The sequence below is a fragment of the Nematostella vectensis genome, chromosome 4 (genome assembly GCF_932526225.1).
Source record: "Nematostella vectensis chromosome 4, jaNemVect1.1, whole genome shotgun sequence".
NCBI classification, from domain to species: Eukaryota; Metazoa; Cnidaria; class Anthozoa; order Actiniaria; family Edwardsiidae; genus Nematostella; species Nematostella vectensis.
Genome location: NC_064037.1, coordinates 3529421 through 3548056, shown reverse-complemented (window position 1 = coordinate 3548056; position 18636 = coordinate 3529421). Strand labels below are relative to the sequence as shown.

Sequence of the window (18636 nt, the reverse complement as noted above, 5' to 3'; positions counted from 1 at the left end):
CTGAAACCAACCAACAAACCAAAAACCAACAGCAATTACCTTTATTAATTTTATACACCTATGTCTGCAGTCTGTCGAAACCGCAAAGTTATTACTTTATAAACAAAAACATCCTTATTTAGGCATAAGAATTACGTTAAAAAGTACATCAATAAAAACTAAGAAATATCCAGAACTTAAGTAATCGTAAGCTGTTTGTTTAGGTTTCTGTCGTGCATGTATCTTAATGTGTTCTTTACAGTATTACTAAAAACTTGTGAGAAAAACTCAAGACTACCTATTTCAAAGAGTTATCTAATTAAAATTATGTATAATATTATTATAACCTTGTTAAATACCACTCTACTCGTGTCTGGAGGCATTCTGTGGCTGTTATTATTTCCTTGGAGATAAAGGGTTTTGTTCAACTTAACTAATTGGGTTCAACCTAGTCGTGCTCACATAACTTTAAATTGAAACTCAGAGCAAAGGAAGATACAAACGAGAGAATGCAAATAGGTTTATCTTTCTTCTCTTTTCTTCCTTCACCCTAACTTTCACACGTGTCTCCACAAATGGACCCTAGCAATTAGTAAATCGACTTGCCCATATACGCCATAACGGGACTCATTATCTTAACGTTATATGCTGTATTCTGTCTACTGTCGATGACTACCTGCTGTCTTGGCCAGGTGTGCTTGGTCTGCTTGGAGCTATAATTAAGTCAACGTCGATATCGAATACATTGGGATTTCAGAATTCAAACGGCTAAGAAGAGCTACAAGTGCTTTACTTCTGTGAAAAAAAACACGACACAAAGAACAAATAAACATGCCAATAAGAAATGGCGGTGTTAATTACTATCTTAGCCACATCCCAATCATTCTGCTGACCAGAACTGACACCACTTGAACTCTTCTCGTGATCTTCCTAACTGCCAGGCTTCTTGAGTTTATCGTTTATTTTTCATACGTACCTAATTCTTTAAATACTAGATTCGTCGTTGCGTGTGATCACAACTTCTGTGACTTTAACGTTAGGATCGGCCTCGCGCGCTTGTCTGATCGCCTCGGCAATGGCCTGAATACACAAAAGTGTGAAATATAGCATTAGAATCACACGATATACTCATCGCGTACCATCGCCGGATTACAGAGGGTGTCTTCAGCACGTCAGTGTCAGGGTCGCCTGACCTCCCCGGATTAGCGAGGTTATTTTAAAAGGGGTACTCACAGCATCAGTGTCTGGTCGCCCGACCATGCCCGGATAAGCGAGGGTATTTCACCGATTCAGTGTCGCGTTCCATGGACGGGCTAAAGAGGATGTACTTACCGCATCAGTGTCGGGTCGCCTGACCATGCCCGGATTAGCGAGGGTATACTCACCGCGTCAGTGTCAGGGTCGCCTGGACATGCCCGGATTAGCGAGGGTATACTCACCGCGTCAATGTCGGGTCGCCTGGACATGCCCGGATTAGCGAGGGTATACTCACCGCGTCAGTGTCAGGGTCGCCTGTCGCGATCACATTTCCGTCCTCGTCCACCAGGTTGATGGTCTCGTCTAGTGTCTTCTCAACCGTCTGTGTACGCGTGGTGGTCGTGTACGACTAGAGAGCAAACGGCGCACAACGATGTTTGAGAAGTGTATAATAAATAATAACAAAAAGTCTGAAAAAAGGCTGCTAGTCCTCTCTACCCACCCATTCTAGGAAGGTGGGATTTCCGCAAGGATACAGGGGGTAAGTTTACGACGGATGTCAGCGCGCGCTACCATCTTTTTCTTTTAGCGCGTTGAGAAATACGAGTGCGCTAATATTTGCAACATGCCGGGAGTTAAATATGTGCATTTAAGCCACCATGCGATATCGCACTAGCTTTTCAAGCAGATGGAAATGCTTTTAAGTATTTTTTCTAGCATGACAAAATAGTGTATTAAAAGTAAAAAAACTAATAAAATGACTATACTTAGGACTAAAATTATTTGCAGATCATACACATAAGCACACATACTTCTAAAAATTTCACAGATTATCCATTCAGTCAACTCACCGTCGTGATGACCTCGGAGGTGGTGGCCGTGGCTTGCTGGGCCATGATCTCCTTGAGTTCCGCAGCCGTGAGCGGTCCCCCGTCACCCTCGATGGTGATCGTCTTGGTGATAATCTCTGTAGGCATGGCGGTGTGGCGGACTGTCTCACTAGTTACTGGTACCATCCTGTTCTCACCATCAATGGTCACGGTACGCGTCACGACGACACCACCCTCTTGGTGGCCTGGAGAAAAAATACATGCTATTTTGCCAGCTTCACATCTGGAAAAAGCTGAATGAGGCCGCAGGAACAGGTGAGCATTTTCTTGACCAAGGTCCCCATGGTTTTTCAGTACGGCAAGACTGGTATTTTGCCTGCTCGTTTCACTAGCGCGTGTTATATAGAGATAGGAAAATACAGAATGCAGAATTCGCTACCGTGGCCGAAAGCAAATTGTCAATTGTCTAAAAACTAGTCAGGGATTTGTTTAAAGGGGGGAGGGGGGGGGGGCGGTAGAAATACATAAAGGAGATGGTATCCACAGTGTCTTTGTATACGCTAACCTGAGGGGGCGGGCGAGTGTAGGAACACAAATAAGATGTATCCAGTGTCTGTGGCTATACGCTAACCTGAGAGGGCGGGCGAGTGTAGGAACACAAATAAGATGTATCCAGTGTCTGTGGCTATACGCTAACCTGAGAGGGCGGGCGAGTGTAGGAACACAAATAAGATGTATCCAGTGTCTGTGGCTATACGCTAACCTGAGAGGGCGGGCGAGTGTAGGAACACAAATAAGATGTATCCAGTGTCTGTGGCTATACGCTAACCTGAGGGGGCGGGCGAGTGTAGGAACACAAATAAGATGTATCCAGTGTCTGTGGCTATACGCTAACCTGAGAGGGCGGGCGAGTGTAGGAACACAAATAAGATGTATCCACAGTGTGTGTGGCTAACCTGGGAGGGCGGGGCCACCTGCGAGGGGCGCGCTCTGATCATACACCACTCGCTGAGTGGGCACACTAGGAATGGTAGCCGTACCTCCGGGATGCTGCTGGTGGGGCGCAGCTTGTATCTGCGAAGAAGTGGAAGTCGTGACGTGCTCGGTCACTTGTTTGCTGGCGGTATTAGAGTACGGCTTTGTTTTTACCTGGGCATGGCGAAAAGCAATTTAAAAGATCACCAATCATCAACACATTTTTTACATAGTGTAATGGTGCAATAGTAGGTCAGGATAAAATTACTCTCACCCATCAATGCCCTAGGCTAAAAATGCAGTCTTTTCCATATTTATACGAAAGGTAAATGATTCTGGCGAAAAAGCGCATTCTTTTCCATGTTTCTACGAAAGCAAACTACCTTATTATATTTAATTTGACGTCACTTTAGTTTTGCAAATTTCGCGATTTTAAAAAATTCGAAAGCGAAATCCTCCTGGTTATAAAGTTTTTGTCAATCAAAGTTGCGATTCTGGCACACTAAGTGGCTAATTTTCTTATAACGTTGTATCGATGGCCTTGGTAGCTTGCGTCGCTCTATAAACACTGCAAGCCACCTTCTGAATTCTTGGAAAGACTAAGCGCGTTTATCAGTAAGTACCCACCACTGGCGGAGCCTTCTTCGGGTACACCTGTGGGTCCTTATCGGCAGTGATGGTAACGGTTTTTGTGGTCACTCCCGGGATCGACTCCACCTCCTTGCTGGTGGAATAACGCTGGATGTTCTCTCGGACGAACCCTGTTTCGCCTTGCTCGTGGTCCGTATCCCCCTTCAGAGTGTACCTGACCTCAGGCGGCGCACTGGCACGGTTGTCCTTTCCCTCCGCACTGCCCGCCGGGGAGTACGTCCTGACCAACTCTTCGCGGGTGATGAGAGGCACGCCTCCGCTGCTGGTGTGCCTGCGTCGGTGATCGTCGTCGTCGTCGTCATGGTCGAGGTCGTCTGCGCTGTGGCGACGGTCTTCCTCTGGTTGGCTGGGTGAGGGTTTTTTGTCCTTGGTCCTTGCAGGGAGGGTTGAGGAATGCCCACGTGCGTAGGGCTCGTTCATTAGGCGCTCGGATGACCATGTTAGTGTACGACTGGCAACCTCAGGCGCAATTCTTGTCTGGAAAATCAAAGAATAGCAGCTGATAACCATACTTGGCGTTTTTACTAAGCTCGTATTTTTCGGCTACTTAATTATTTTGTTTTCTTTTACTCCTTCCCTTCAACTTATTTCAATAACAATACTCAGTAAAAGGCTTTTACACAAAATACATACTTTGGTGTGCGAAACAGACACAGGCGAAATGACAATTTGCAAACAAAACCCAAGAACCAGAACTATCGGAGCAAGGGCAAAAAGTCAATCACGACAGCATTGGTAGGATAGCCCTGCGTCCGTTTTGCGCTCGCTCCCAGGTAACGCGCGTCTCAAAGTACAAGATGGCGTCAGATCATCGAACGGAGCGGGTTTTTCGCGATTATAACACCAAGTACCGCCTGCAAGCAGGCTACGGTTATGAAAAATAACGTACGGTCCATTAAAAGAAAATACTACACAGAGTCTAACAACACAACTGTAATTGTTCAATACCAAACACAACAACCAAACTTGTGAACAGAAAGAACCTAATATTCCATGACACCTATATTGTAATACAAGGACGATAATGCTGTAGTTGGCAGTTTTCCCTTAAAAAGTATGGTGTTCCAAATTGTGTGACACATGCTTTTGTAAGCAATAACGCTTGAAAAATCAAGCTCTGCTCACCCTGTCTGGCGTCTCCAATTTAGCGTCGTCTACGCGGACCACACGGCCCTTGTACGAGTCCGTGTCAGCAGACTTCATCTGGGCCCTCTTGATCGTCTCACCCGAGGACACGGGCGTGGCAAAGCTGAACTCCAGAACCTCTGCCTCCCCCTTGGAGGGGGTGGTGGTGGACGATTTGAAGCCGATCCTGTGTGATAGAGAAAACAAGTTAATTAATATGGTACGCAGAAATTCTATGGTGCTAGAGAAAAAAATTAATATGGTACGCAGAAAATATATGGTGCTAGAGAAAAAAGTAAATTAATATGGTGCTAAAGAAAAAAAGTAAATTAATATGGTGCTAGAGAAAAAAAGTAAATTAATATGGTGCTAGAGAAAAAAAGTAAATTAATATGGTACGCAGAAATTATATGGTGCTAGAGAAAACAATTTAATTAATATCGTACGCAGAAATTATATGGTGCTAGAGAAAAAAGTAAATTAATGTGGTACGTAGAAATTATATGGTGCTAGAGAAAACAAGTAAATTAATATGGTACGCAGAAATTATATGGTGCTAGAGAAAAAAGTAAATTAATGTGGTACGCAGAAATTATATGGTGCTAGAGAAAAAAGTAAATTAATATCGTACGCAGAAATTATATGGTGCTAGAGAAAAAAAGTAAATTAATGTGGTACGGAGAAATTATATGGTGCTAGAGAAAAAAAGTAAATTAATATGGTACGCAGAAATTATATGGTGCTAGAGAAAAAAAGTAAATTAATATGATACGCAGAAATTATATGGTGCTAGAGAAAAAAAGTAAATTAATATGATACGCGAAAATTATATGGTGCTAGAGAAAAAAGTAAATTAACATGGTACGCAGAAATTATATGGTGCTAGAGAAAAAAAGTAAATTAATATGGTACGCAGAAATTATATGGTGCTAGAGAAAAAAAAGTAAATTAATATGGTACGGAGAAATTATATAATGCCAGAGAAAAAAAAGTAAATTAATATGGTACGCAGAAATTATATGGTGCTAGAGAAAAAAAGTAAATTAATATGGTACGAGGAAATTATATGGTACTAGAGAACAAAGTAAATTAATATGGTACGCAGAAATTATATGGTGCTAAAGAAAAAAAGTAAATTAATATGGTACGCAGAAATTATATGGTGCTAGAGAAAAAAGTAAATAAATATGGTACGCAGAAATTATATGGTGCTAGAGAAAAAAGTAAATTAACATGGTACGCAGAAATTATATGGTGCTAGAGAAAAAAGTAAATTAATGTGGTACGCAGAAATTATATGGTGCTAAAGAAAAAAAGTAAATTAATATGGTACGCAGAAATTATATGGTGCTAGAGAAAAAAGTAAATTAATATGGTACGGAGAAATTATATAATGCCAGAGAAAAAAAAGTAAATTAATATGGTACGCAGAAATTATATGGTGCTAGAGAAAAAAGTAAATTAATATGGTACGGAGAAATTATATAATGCCAGAGAAAAAAAAGTAAATTAATATGGTACGCAGAAATTATATGGTGCTAGAGAAAAAAAGTAAATTAATATGGTACGCAGAAATTATATGGTGCTAGAGAAAAAAGTAAATTAATGTGGTACGCAGAAATTATATGGTGCTAGAGAAAAAAGTAAATTAACATGGTACGCAGAAATTATATGGTGCTAGAGAAAAAAGTAAATTAACATGGTACGCAGAAATTATATGGTGCTAGAGAAAAAAGTAAATTAATATGGTACGCAGAAATTATATGGTGCTAGAGAAAAAGAGTAAATTAATATGGTACGCAGAAATTATATGGTGCTAGAGAAAAAGAGTAAATTAATATGGTACGCAGAAATTATATGGTGCTAGAGAAAAAGAGTCAATTGATATGATACGCAGAAATTATATGGTGCTAGAGAAAAAAAGTAAATTAATATGGTACGCGGAAATTATATGGTGCTAGAGAAAAAAGTAAATTAATATGGTACGCGGAAATTATATGGTGCTAGAGAAAAAAGTAAATTAATATGGTACGTAGAAATTATATGGTGCTAGAGAAAAAAGTAAATTAATATGGTACGCGGAAATTATATGGTGCTGGAGAAAAAAGTAAATTAATATGGTACGCGGAAATTATATGGTGCTAGAGAAAAAACGAAAAATAAATATGGTACGCAGAAATTATATGGTGCTAGAGAAAAAACGAAAAATAAATATGGTACGCAAAAATTATATGGTGCTAGAGAACAAAAGTAAATAAATATGGTACGCAGAAATTATATGGTGCTAGAGAAAAAACGAAAAATAAATATGGTACGCAAAAATTATATGGTGCTAGAGAACAAAAGTAAATTAATATGGTACGCGGAAATTATATGGTGCTGGAGAAAAAAGTAAATTAATATGGTACGCAGAAATTATATGGTGCTAGAGAAAAAACGAAAAATAAATATGGTACGCAAAAATTATATGGTGCTAGAGAACAAAAGTAAATAAATATGGTACGCAGAAATTATATGGTGCTAGAGAAAAAAGTTAATTAATATGGTACGCAGAAATTATATGGTGCTAGAGAAAAAACTAAATTAATATGGTACGCAGAAATTATATGGTGCTAGAGAAAAAAGTAAATTAATATGGTACGCAGAAATTATATGGTGCTAGAGAAAAAACGAAAAATAAATATGGTACGCAAAAATTATATGGTGCTAGAGAAAAAGAGTAAATTAATATGGTACGCAGAAATTATATGGTGCTAGAGAAAAAGAGTCAATTAATATGATACGCAGAAACAGTGACAGTGCTTACAATGCTTACTAACAATACACTCAAGGGGGTACTTGATTTAGAGCCTAGCTCTGTTGTGCCTTCCGCACCAGTATAACTGGTGGAAATAGAATAGAATTATATGGTGCTAGAGAAAAAACGAAAAATAAATATGGTACGCAGAAATTATATGGTGCTAGAGAAAAAACGAAAAATAAATATGGTACGCGGAAATTATATGGTGCTGGAGAAAAAAGTAAATTAATATGGTACGCAGAAATTATATGGTGCTAGAGAAAAAACGAAAAATAAATATGGTACGCAAAAATTATATGGTGCTAGAGAACAAAAGTAAATAAATATGGTACGCAGAAATTATATGGTGCTAGAGAAAAAAGTTAATTAATATGGTACGCAGAAATTATATGGTGCTAGAGAAAAAACTAAATTAATATGGTACGCAGAAATTATATGGTGCTAGAGAAAAAAGTAAATTAATATGGTACGCAGAAATTATATGGTGCTAGAGAAAAAACGAAAAATAAATATGGTACGCGGAAATTATATGGTGCTAGAGAAAAAAGTAAATTAATATGGTACGCGGAAATTATATGGTGCTAGAGAAAAAACTAAATTAATATGGTACGCGGAAATTATATGGTGCTAGAGAAAAAAGTAAATTAATATGGTACGCAGAAATTATATGGTGCTAGAGAAAAAAGTAAATTAATATGGTACGCAGAAATTATATGGTGCTAGAGAAAAAAGTAAATTAATATGGTACGCAGAAATTATATGGTGCTAGAGAAAAAAGTAAATTAATATGGTACGCAGAAATTATATGGTGCTAGAGAAAAAAGTAAATTAATATGGTACGGAGAAATTATATGGTGCTAGAGAAAAAAGTAAATTAATATGGTACGCAGAAATTATATGGTGCTAGAGAAAAAAGTAAATTAATATGGTACGGAGAAATTATATGGTGCTAGAGAAAAAAGTAAATTAATATGGTACGCAGAAATTATATGGTGCTAGAGAAAAAAGTAAATTAATATGGTACGCAGAAATTATATGGTGCTAGAGAAAAAAGTAAATTAATATGGTACGGAGAAATTATATGGTGCTAGAGAAAAAAGTAAATTAATATGGTACGCAGAAATTATATGGTGCTAGAGAAAAAAGTAAATTAATATGGTACGCAGAAATTATATGGTGCTAGAGAAAAAAGTAAATTAATATGGTACGGAGAAATTATATGGTGCTAGAGAAAAAAAGTAAATTAATATGGTACGCAGAAATTATATGGTGCTGGAGAAAAAAGTAAATTAGTATGGTACGCAGAAATTATATGGTGCTAGTGGTACCAACACATAACACTACAACACATGCCAAGCCTCCTTCATTTCATAGAATACATAGAATTCCATAGAATAAGGACAAGGACTTGAAAAGGAACGGCTTACTTTTCAGTGGGCGGTTGTCTCGCTGCATATACGGCACGCTCCGCTGCCCTGAACAAAAAATCTCCATTAGACATGTTATTCAAATGTTCTTTCATTACCATTGATTATTTCATGTAATTCACTGCTCTTAAATTAAATGCCTTTTGATATATATTTGTTATTCGTCACTCTTTTATTACAATTATGCACTTACTCTTTCTTTTCCTTCTCAAGGCGTTGACGCTCCTTCTCCCTTCTCTCCTGCTCTTTCCTTTCCCGCTTGAGTTCCTCCTCTCTCCTCTTCTCCTCTCTCCTCTTTTCCTCCTCCGCCCTCTTCAGTCGCTCCTCCTCTTCCTTCTCCCTACGCCTCTTCTCCCTGTCTTCCTCCGTGGACTCAAGGCGGGTGACTTTGACTTTAGATCCTGCCTCGCCAACTCCATAAGCCACGGTAGAGCTGTCCTCGACTCCAGCACCTGAAGCTTGAACGGGGACATGCTCAAGGGGGACATCCTCTTCCCCACCCTTCCCCGGGTAGTAGACAGTGGTGGTTGTAGTGGTTTTGATTTGTCCAAGCCTCTCAGCCATTCTCTTTTTGTACTCCTCTCTTTCCTCCATGGTCATTGTCGCCATCATCTCCTCCTCAGAGAGCGGGGCCTGGAAAAGGTAATACATCACATCAGTGTTGGCCACTGTGCTCTTACAAGCCTAGATCATTGAATTATGACTGAATTTCAGTATTGGATACTGCCAAAATGATTAAGTTGGTTGAAAGGAGCAAAAGTTCTTCTGGGACCTAACATAACAAGCTTTTTATGATAAAATGCTTTGGCAGGTATTGGTGCAGGCCCTTGCCAGGGGGGTTCGGGGGGTTCAGAAGAACCTCCCCACACGACTTGAAGGTCCGCCCTGATTAAGGAAAATTGAGTACCACTGCAAGCTAGTATGAGCTACCTAAGAGAAAATGGTCCGCTAAATGGGCAAACGAACCCCCCCCCCCCCCCTGTTCAAAATCCTGGCTACGGGCCTGTGGTGGGGTCTGACTTTTACTGTAAACTGTAAACTGTAAAATAGTTAAACATCTTTAACACAATATCACAGGTCCCTTTTCATTGGAGTCTATAAAATGCAACATGAATAAGCACCCTGTTTACGTGAGGTCCTCATTTCCTAGGTGCTGAATTCAGGAGAGGCAAGGTTAAACTTTCCCAGTCTCCAATGTAGAGAGCCATGTGACTCCTGTTTTTAATGCCCAGAAACAAATCAATAGTGATGGATACCCCACCCTTTACAGGCTGTAACTTGTGTTTTACTCGCACCCTCAAGAAATCCTGAATTTTTTCTTGCAACACATACTGTACCTCCCCAGCCTTGAGTTTCTTGTCCTTTTGTCCATTGCGGTATCTGTCAGTCCATGGCCTCTTTTTGGCCTCCTCGTCCGCTACCACAATGATCTCAGTGGTGGATGGGGCATCACCCTTGGACCAGTTCTTGCTGGAAACTCGCTGAAACCTTGGCTGAGCACTTTGGATTGGCACACCCTCATTACGGAGCTGAAAGAGGGTTTTGTCACTGTATCTGTGCTTGGATCCCATTCTCAGAAGAGAGTCAGTCTTACTTGGAGGAGGGTCAGGGAATGAGAGCCTGTAAAATAATAAACAAATTTAATATCTAGTATACAATATACACAAATTATGACACCCAATCAGGATAGAGGTATAATTCCCTGGATTATAGTTTTCTTCCATTGTTCCTGCTGCACAGGGGATTGTATAATAAATTTTTTTATCACAATCATTCTCAAGTAAAAAACAGTGGAAGATAAAGTAAACTAGCAACAGGTCACAGGTTAATTAGGCTCCCTAGCAGGTGCAATGCCTCCCCAATTCATAACAAAAAAGTAAGAGTTTCTTGTTCATAATTCGGGCCAAAAGTTGGGATTTTTTTCCAGAAACCAAGGGAATCATATTCCAACTACATAAGCTGTGAAGCACACCAAAAAGTGGGTAGCTGAGCTCTAAACCCAAGAAACAAGACCATGATTACCATGTAGGATTCTCCAAAAGTGGAGTATTGTAGTAGTATTGTACTGAAAATGGCCTAAACTGGAGAGTGAAACCATCCAACCCATCCCCTCAAAATCCACAGCCCTTGATTTCAAGTTTGTATCAGAGAGCAATAACCTAGAAAAATTACAAGCCAGATAATTAACAGCCAAGAAGAGATGAGTACATACAGACCTAAAAAATGTGTGGTGCTCGACACAAGACTTGTACAAGCGTTTGGCAGCCTTCTCAGTTGGCAATTTGAAGGTCATAGTAGTTGTTAGCTCTTCAAGCTGAAAACAGAACAGCAGATAAATGACAAATCAGTATATTGATTAAAGTTCTTGTTTATAGATAGTACAGGCATATAGAATGAACTAATACAAAAAGGTGACTTTCCATGACAGTCAAACCACAAACTCATGGTGGTGTGGCAGATGTCAGCTCCAGGTAAAACCAATTGCTAAGGTGGTTGTCACTAAAAAGAGCTTGTGCTATAATGTGCAGATTCTCCTCACCTCCCCAGGTCTACTTTTGACACTGAAATCCCTTCCTTTGTATGAGAGATACACAACCTTAGGCCTGAGAAAGCAAAAATCACCAAAATTGGTTATAAAACAATTTAGTTGTTAAAAAAATAAATGATTTTTGCCTAATACAGCACAATCTTTCTATGGTAGAGTCTATTAAATACTCAAATTTTAGTGCAATTTCCTCTACATCACTGAAGATCAATGTACACTGGTTATAAAACAATTAAGTTGTTTAAAGTTGTTAAAAAAAGAAATGATCTTTGCCTAATACAGCACAATCTTTCTATGGTAGAGTCTATTAAATACTCAAATTTTAGTGAAATTTTCTCTACATCACTGAAGATCAATGCACACTGGTTATAAAACAATTTAGTTGTTAAAAAAGAAATGATCTTTGCCTAATACAGCACAATCTTTCTATGGTAGAGTCTATTAAATACTCAAATTTTAGTGCAATTTCCTCTACATCACTGAAGATCAATGCACACTGGTTATAAAACAATTTAGTTGTTAAAAAAAAAAAGATCTTTGCCCAATACAGCACAATCTTTCTATGGTAGAGTCTATTAAATACTCAAATTTTAGTGCAATTTTCTCTACATCACTGAAGATCAATGCACACTGCATTGTACTGGGTCTATTTCAATTCTAAAATCATCACTCTCTACATTTCGTCACAATCTCCAGATGTTTAAGATTGCTCAACTGAAAAGCCTTACAAAATCAATAGTCACATTAATAACACACTTTTTCAAATTTGTGTGAACATTGCAGATGCCTTCTGTATGTATCCAATCAGAGGAAAGTCCTTACAATGTAAATTAGCAGCCTGCTCTTATAAACAATGCAAATTTTTACTACCAGACTAAATGACTTATAATGTATTTTCAAATCTTAACAGCAGTATTGACAAACAGTAATCAATGCTTGACATTGCCATATTTTAGCCATTGAGTAACATCTGATTAATAAATGCACAGTATTGATAAGAGCTGTGTGACATACCAAGGAAACTTGTTCTGTCTCAGGTCATCCTTGAAAACCAGCACCCCAGCATAGGAAACACCCACCAGAACTTCATCACCATTACCATCCTACACAACAATAACAAGACAATTTCTAACAATGCTTTGGATTCTGCCATCTAGCAAAATGCCACCAAAGAAAACCTCTACTCCTCTACTCTTTAAAGCAAAGTACAAAAATATATCTATATCTGAATCATTCAGGGCTTTCTATTTATGAAAACAAACACAAAACAATGTATTTTATGATGCTGGCAATATTATCAAATAGACTTATGCCTGGTGCAAGCTAGTCACATAAAAACATACGTGCCTGCACTCATTGAAGCCTGACATAATGACATGACATAACATGTTCATATGTTGGGCTTATGTCTTCATGTTGAACTATTCACACTTGAACATATAAACATAAGAGCACATGCCTACTGTATGTCGTTACTGTATGACACTAACTAGTGTGCACCAGGCATTAGTGAGTGGTCATCATTTATGAGGGATGGCAGCAAAACAACTGGTAGAACTAAAGCCTGCAATGATCAACTAAAATCATAAGAAAGTCAGAGAGACATACCCTGGCCGGGTGAGCATCCACCCCATACATAGTCAGCTTACGGGCTGCCTCCAGGTACTGCGTATCTGCCTCCTCTGGGGTCAAACCTCTGAACAAACAATATAGATCCATGTCAGGTCTAGAGCAACAACTCAAGTTGGCATGCCAGACTTACCCGAACAATATAAATTTACACATATTTGGAGAACTACAGCTTTACCTATGCTCTTTGTGCAGTTCTTTAATCCTTTCCACCAGTTCATGACTCTAGAGACATAAACACATCATGTCGTTTACATATATTCCAAATTTGTTCATATGCTACAAGCTCAGAATTAAAAGGTGATAAGGCATACCATGTATAATAAATCATTGTACCATAAGCTCAGAATTTACAGGTAAAAAGCATTAAGTGACATGGTATTGTCAACCAGGCTTACGTCAATATGGATGGTCACTGTAGAAAAGAGTATAGTCAATGATAATTCAATGAAATGTGTTTGGTGTGGTAAATTTGAATCGTTTTCCACAAACTATGACTTGAAAACAAAATATCACAGTCTATCAAGGACTGTTTGCTTTTCAAACTTGACTGTTTTGACATTTTTGCATGCAAAAGTAAATTAAAGGTGTTTTAATTGAAACTAGGTTTGAAGAAACAAGCCAGAATTGCACAGTTTGCATAGGTACAATGTACATAGTTACCTGGTTTGGGGAAAAGACCAGGCCTGCTAGGTAGTTCCCCTTGTGTTCATGGGGATCATAGTCACCAAACTCAGCTGAAAAGTATGACAATCTAACATGAGTATGTAAAGAAATTATGGTATGCACTTGTAGAGACCAAAATAACAAAAAAACTAGCAAATGCGTGCAACTTCATTGCTAATTACTCACTCACTACACAAAACAATGGAACAAATTATGCAATTATGCATTATGAGTCTTAGACAATTCTGGAAACTTAAGCGTAGTATTGAAGACTAGGGTTCTTTGTTAGCTTTTGGAGTCATTAGACAAATAAAACAAGGTTTGGGAGTTGAACTTGTGATGGTACAGAATCAACCAATCAAATTTATTTCACAAAATAATAATATAGTATGTTGATGATAATACAAAAAAAAATATTGATGAGGAGTATACTAAAAAAGAATAATGCTTATGAGGTATAGACCCTTGTCACAGACTTATACCCCATTCACACCAAAAAGCTAAACATGTTTAAAGGTTGTTTAACTAAACATGTTTAGAGTTTGGACCGTTCACACCACGCGCTCTCCCAACTAAACATGTTTTAAACATGTTTAAACTAAACTACCTTGCAAGGTAGTTTAAACTGTGTCTAACAAAGATGGCGGATAAAGGAGTGCAGGAAGAGGCGAACATAGGAACACAAGGAAAGACACAATTTATCAAGCAAGTGGGGCAAGAAAAATGATTAGCAGTGGCTGAAAGGTTGTACGAGAAAAAATAAGAGAGAGAGGGGAATTTGAGCATTACCAGTCAACACACCAAAACCTTTACATTTTAACACTCAAAACATTATTATTTGGGATACATGGGTCAAAAACTAAGTTGAAACAAGAACCACTGAATAATGAAGTAAATATTGCTTAGAATTTGAAGCCAAAGTATTTAATTTTCAAACTGTCTTCTGTGCGTGTGATGACGTTGCACTGGAATGATGCCACGAGCGTGCACTGTTTCGAATTTTTAGGCAAAACTAGTCTAGTTTTGGTGTGAAAGACATCGAAGTAAAACAAGGTTAGTTTAAACTCGTTAAAACCATGTTTAGTTAAACTGGTTTAGTTGGTGTGAATAGGGTATTAGTAGTGTCCCTAATAAAATCTGTCAATGTTCTTCATTTGTTTAATACTTATTATTAAATTTGCATCTGGCTGATTTTATGAAATAAAGTAGTATCATATCTATGAGCAAGAATATTGTCCTTTACAATCTTTTTGGGCATATTTATTGATCTGCATTGCTTTTATCCAGTTGTAAATATTTTTTTTTATAATAAAATAGAGTTAGTTAAAGAGGATGTTAATATGCCTCTTTGGGAAAATAAGACCACAACCATGCATACAAAATCCATAAGGGATATCTACAGCACTCACATTGTACAACATAAGACCCCAGAAGCGCTTGAGCACCAAATGAGCATGGTAATCTAAAAAACAGACCCAAGAACATGATTGCTTGTATAATTACTACACATATATGAATTCCTGTACTCATTATCATGGCCTCAAGGAAAATTAGCACTGCTGACCTCTCACAAATAATGTCATCCCGCACTTGAAGGACCATCATGTAACTATAACAAAATACAAAAAGTGAGATATGTTGGATTTGTAATGTTTGGCAGTGAAGTTATTCAGTGAAGCCCCTTAACATCCAGATTTACCATGTGACTTGCCAACCCCCCCCCCCCCCCCCCCCACTAAATCAAACAGAATCTTTTGGGCAAATTCTACAAGTAATTTCTACTTGGTATCACAAACCCCTTGCTACCATCACCTTTTTCTCAGGGTTCTAATACTGCACAACAATGTAAAAAGTCAATGACATAATAGGATTTTAGAATTAGAGCCAGTATTCAAACTTGGCACACATGGGTGAGAGGTCATCATGGTAGCATACTAGGTCAACCATGCTTCTACACAGGATCAACTATGGTTGTCACAGAAACCCCCAGTGTTAGCATCCACAGTAACAAGTGAGTATTGGTAGGGTGACCTTGAAGCTAGACTTAGTTTGATTATCAAAAAGGCTAGAGTAAACTTTGAGAATTAGTAAAATCAGCTAGCTCTCAAAAGTTTTACTCACCGTGTCATGTCATGTTTTAACTTAGAAGGGTACGGCTCGTAGAACTTGACAGCTAGTTCAAAGTGTGGAAGATTGCCTGCAAGAGAAATTCAACACTGTTAAAAATAATTATACTTTCATGCAGAATAATCTAGATTTTCTTATATGAGCTAGCCATAACAATCAGACAAAACAATTCAAAAGGCAAATCCAATTCCTACCATGAAGTGTTTGCCTCAAGAGATCATTTAAGAGTTTTAGCCTCTGCTGGATGATGTGGCTTTTAATCTTTTCCATTCAAGCATTATTTAGCTATTGCTACTTTTGGTCTATGGTCTTTCTAGAGAGATCTTTCTCCCTGAAGACACTCCATTATTTATGAGACCACTAAATGTGTTGGCTATTATTATGTCTGTTTGAGTATAAATATAAGTTTTTATGAGGGCTCAAGTTGGCAACTAAGCACTTGACACTTTGGGTTTGTTTTCTTATTTCCAACTTTCTTCAAACGTTTTTTAACAATAATTCCTAAACTCAAATTCAAATTTTTGATGGAGCAAATGAGGTCTGCAGCTCACATGGCTATTTACATAGGCCAATCTGTCTGAATTTTAGTTCTTTTAAAATCAGATGAAGAGTGAAAGCACTTTGGCAATTGCTTTTCGAGCCATTTCCTAATGACATGATATCGACACTAAGACAAGAATTTGTATTATTCATAATAAGTATAGAGAGAATTTAAAAGTATTACATTTATTTAAAAAATGATTTAGAGGGGTGTGGTATTATAATTAAGTATGGTGTGCAATCAACCTTGAAAAATCCTTGAAAATATCATCAGCAGACCTCATTGTCTGGACGAATCCTTAAAGTGTCATTATCATTACCTTTGAGTTGCTTCTTTATCTCTTTCTGGGGATCCAACCAGTACTGTTGATGAGGAATAATCAGGGAATGCGAGTTAATTGCCTTTTAGCGTTGATATTTTGTGGTTTTAGTAACCTATGACACTCCTGCATGTCAAATAATGGACTTAGAGAACATGAGAAATAGTGTTTCCAAAACATGCAAGTAAAACTCCTACTGCGCCGATAGCAATTTCAATTTCGATTAGACACCCTAAACTGTGTATGGATATATTGGGTGCAACATTCAACAATTAGTCATTTAGCATTTAAATTACGCAGTTTGCGAGATAAGTTTTGTGATAAAATTAAGTTACCTTCTCTCCTTTGTGATCGTACAATAGTCCGAAGTACTCTTTCTCGTCAAGATTGAGGTGCTCGGCTACTGCGACCATGAGGTCGATTCCTTTGGCTGTTTTCTGGAGCAAAAGTCAAATCAACAACATTCACCTTCTTGAATCAAAACACACGGAACGGAACGAAACTCGAGATGGATTTTCACAGCTAGCACTTGTTTGGGAACAATTTACCGTGTAATTTTACGGTTTAGATGGCATATAAATAAGTTGCCGTTTGAAGAGTTATTGTAGATGCTAGAAGTAGGGAAAATTTATTATTCGTAACGTGTATGTTTTTTACGATCGTGGTATTCCGTTCGAAACAGGAAAGGAACACACAAAACTCTCTCCACTAAGCAAATATCAAACCAAAACAACAAACTATATTTGCGAAATACTTTTCTGGTAAATTCATAATTTGATAACAAATAGGAATCGATTCCACTTTTTACTTTGGTGGAATAATTAAATATTGCTTTGCCCCTGTTAAGCCAGGCGAGCCAAATTATCTGCAACCTGACTAAAATTTCGAAAGTTATCGTCCATTAGTCGATTTGCATTGTAGCAGATCAGAACTGATATTCTTTTACCAACACTGATCTATAACGTCTAGTTAGCAATGTGTCAGTAATGGTTATTTAGGTCGAAAAGTACAATTTGTTTACAGACGAGAAACGGTTTTTTTTTCTTATAGACGTAGCGCACGCCTCTCTTGCATGACTTCTCGAAAACCAGCAGACATCGAGACAAACCTAGTTATCCTAACAGCATACTGTCCGTCTGTTAAACTTAGACAAATCCCTACAATCTATTCCTAGCATAGAAGTTTATCGCCAGTTGTTTGAGAAACTAAATTACATGGACCGCATAAAAAGGCAGTTAAACTTGCAACCAACCTACACATTCCTAGTAGAGCAAGCCTCAAACAAACAACGACCAGTTATCGCGTGCTAAACTAGGTTTGAAAGCAGCAAAGGGCGCACAAGAAAGCATAGCTAAAGACCTGACTCTTGTAAAATGAAGAGGCTATTTAGCGAAGCAAGGAATGCTGAGTTTGTAGTATACTCACTTGTATATTTTCGGGAGTAAAACATGATTTATCCAGGAGCGTAACTCGACAGAGCAGTCGATTCCGAGGCAATTTCTTCTTCGGGGATTCTTTTTCAGGAGACGAGGTCTCGGCCTTTTCGGCCTCTTTCGTGGCAGCCGGCATATGTACACGAAATAAATACGGTTCTTTTTACCACTTCTTGTTAAAAACTCAACTCTTGTACGACCTCAGAACGCCTCAAAACTCAACCTCACTCTCTCCAAGAGACAAGAGTAAGAGTGGAGTAGGAGTCACGTGACTAGCGGAAGAATTAGCAAGCGACGAATCACAATTCTTGTTATGGAAGTCTAGTATTTATAATGGCTCGTGCTATTGGTGGATTTCAAAACCAAGTTACTAGTCTCAAACCGCACACACA

At 38.2% G+C, this 18636-nt stretch overlaps 1 protein-coding gene across 4 annotated transcripts; it reads right to left on the bottom strand.

Moving 5' to 3' along the window:
* Positions 1-26: 26 nt before the first annotated feature.
* LOC5507554 (band 4.1-like protein 3) lies at positions 27-18580 on the bottom strand. Of its 4 annotated transcripts, none has more exons than XM_032376222.2 (22): positions 18237-18580; positions 17147-17248; positions 16812-16854; positions 15946-16021; positions 15389-15433; positions 15234-15286; positions 13822-13895; positions 13337-13383; positions 13138-13225; positions 12544-12632; positions 11524-11587; positions 11201-11298; positions 10322-10604; positions 9178-9617; positions 8985-9032; positions 4758-4944; positions 3609-4109; positions 2963-3155; positions 2028-2251; positions 1472-1585; positions 956-1059; positions 27-774 (listed from the first exon to the last, which is right to left on the bottom strand). In XM_032376222.2, the coding sequence occupies exons 1-21, from the start codon at positions 18378-18380 to the stop codon at positions 964-966; spliced, it is 3009 nt and encodes a 1002-aa protein (XP_032232113.2). In that variant the 5' UTR covers positions 18381-18580; the 3' UTR covers positions 27-774; positions 956-963. The 4 variants fall into 4 exon arrangements, with proteins under 4 accessions (XP_032232113.2, XP_032232117.2, XP_001628193.3 ...); XM_032376226.2 differs by having other exon boundaries at positions 3047-3155; positions 18237-18576; XM_001628143.3 differs by having other exon boundaries at positions 27-1059.
* Positions 18581-18636: the final 56 nt, after the last annotated feature.

Coding starts and splice junctions, on each gene's coding strand:
- LOC5507554 (XM_001628143.3), bottom strand. CDS start 18,380: ATGCCGGCTGCCACGAAAGAGGCCGAAAAGGCCGAGACCTCGTCTCCT. Junction 15,287..15,388: donor GATGACATTATTTGTGAGAG/GTCAGCAGTGCT, acceptor TCTGTTTTTTAG/ATTACCATGCTCATTTGGTG. Junction 12,633..13,137: donor TGGATGCTCACCCGGCCAGG/GTATGTCTCTCT, acceptor ATTGTTGTGTAG/GATGGTAATGGTGATGAAGT.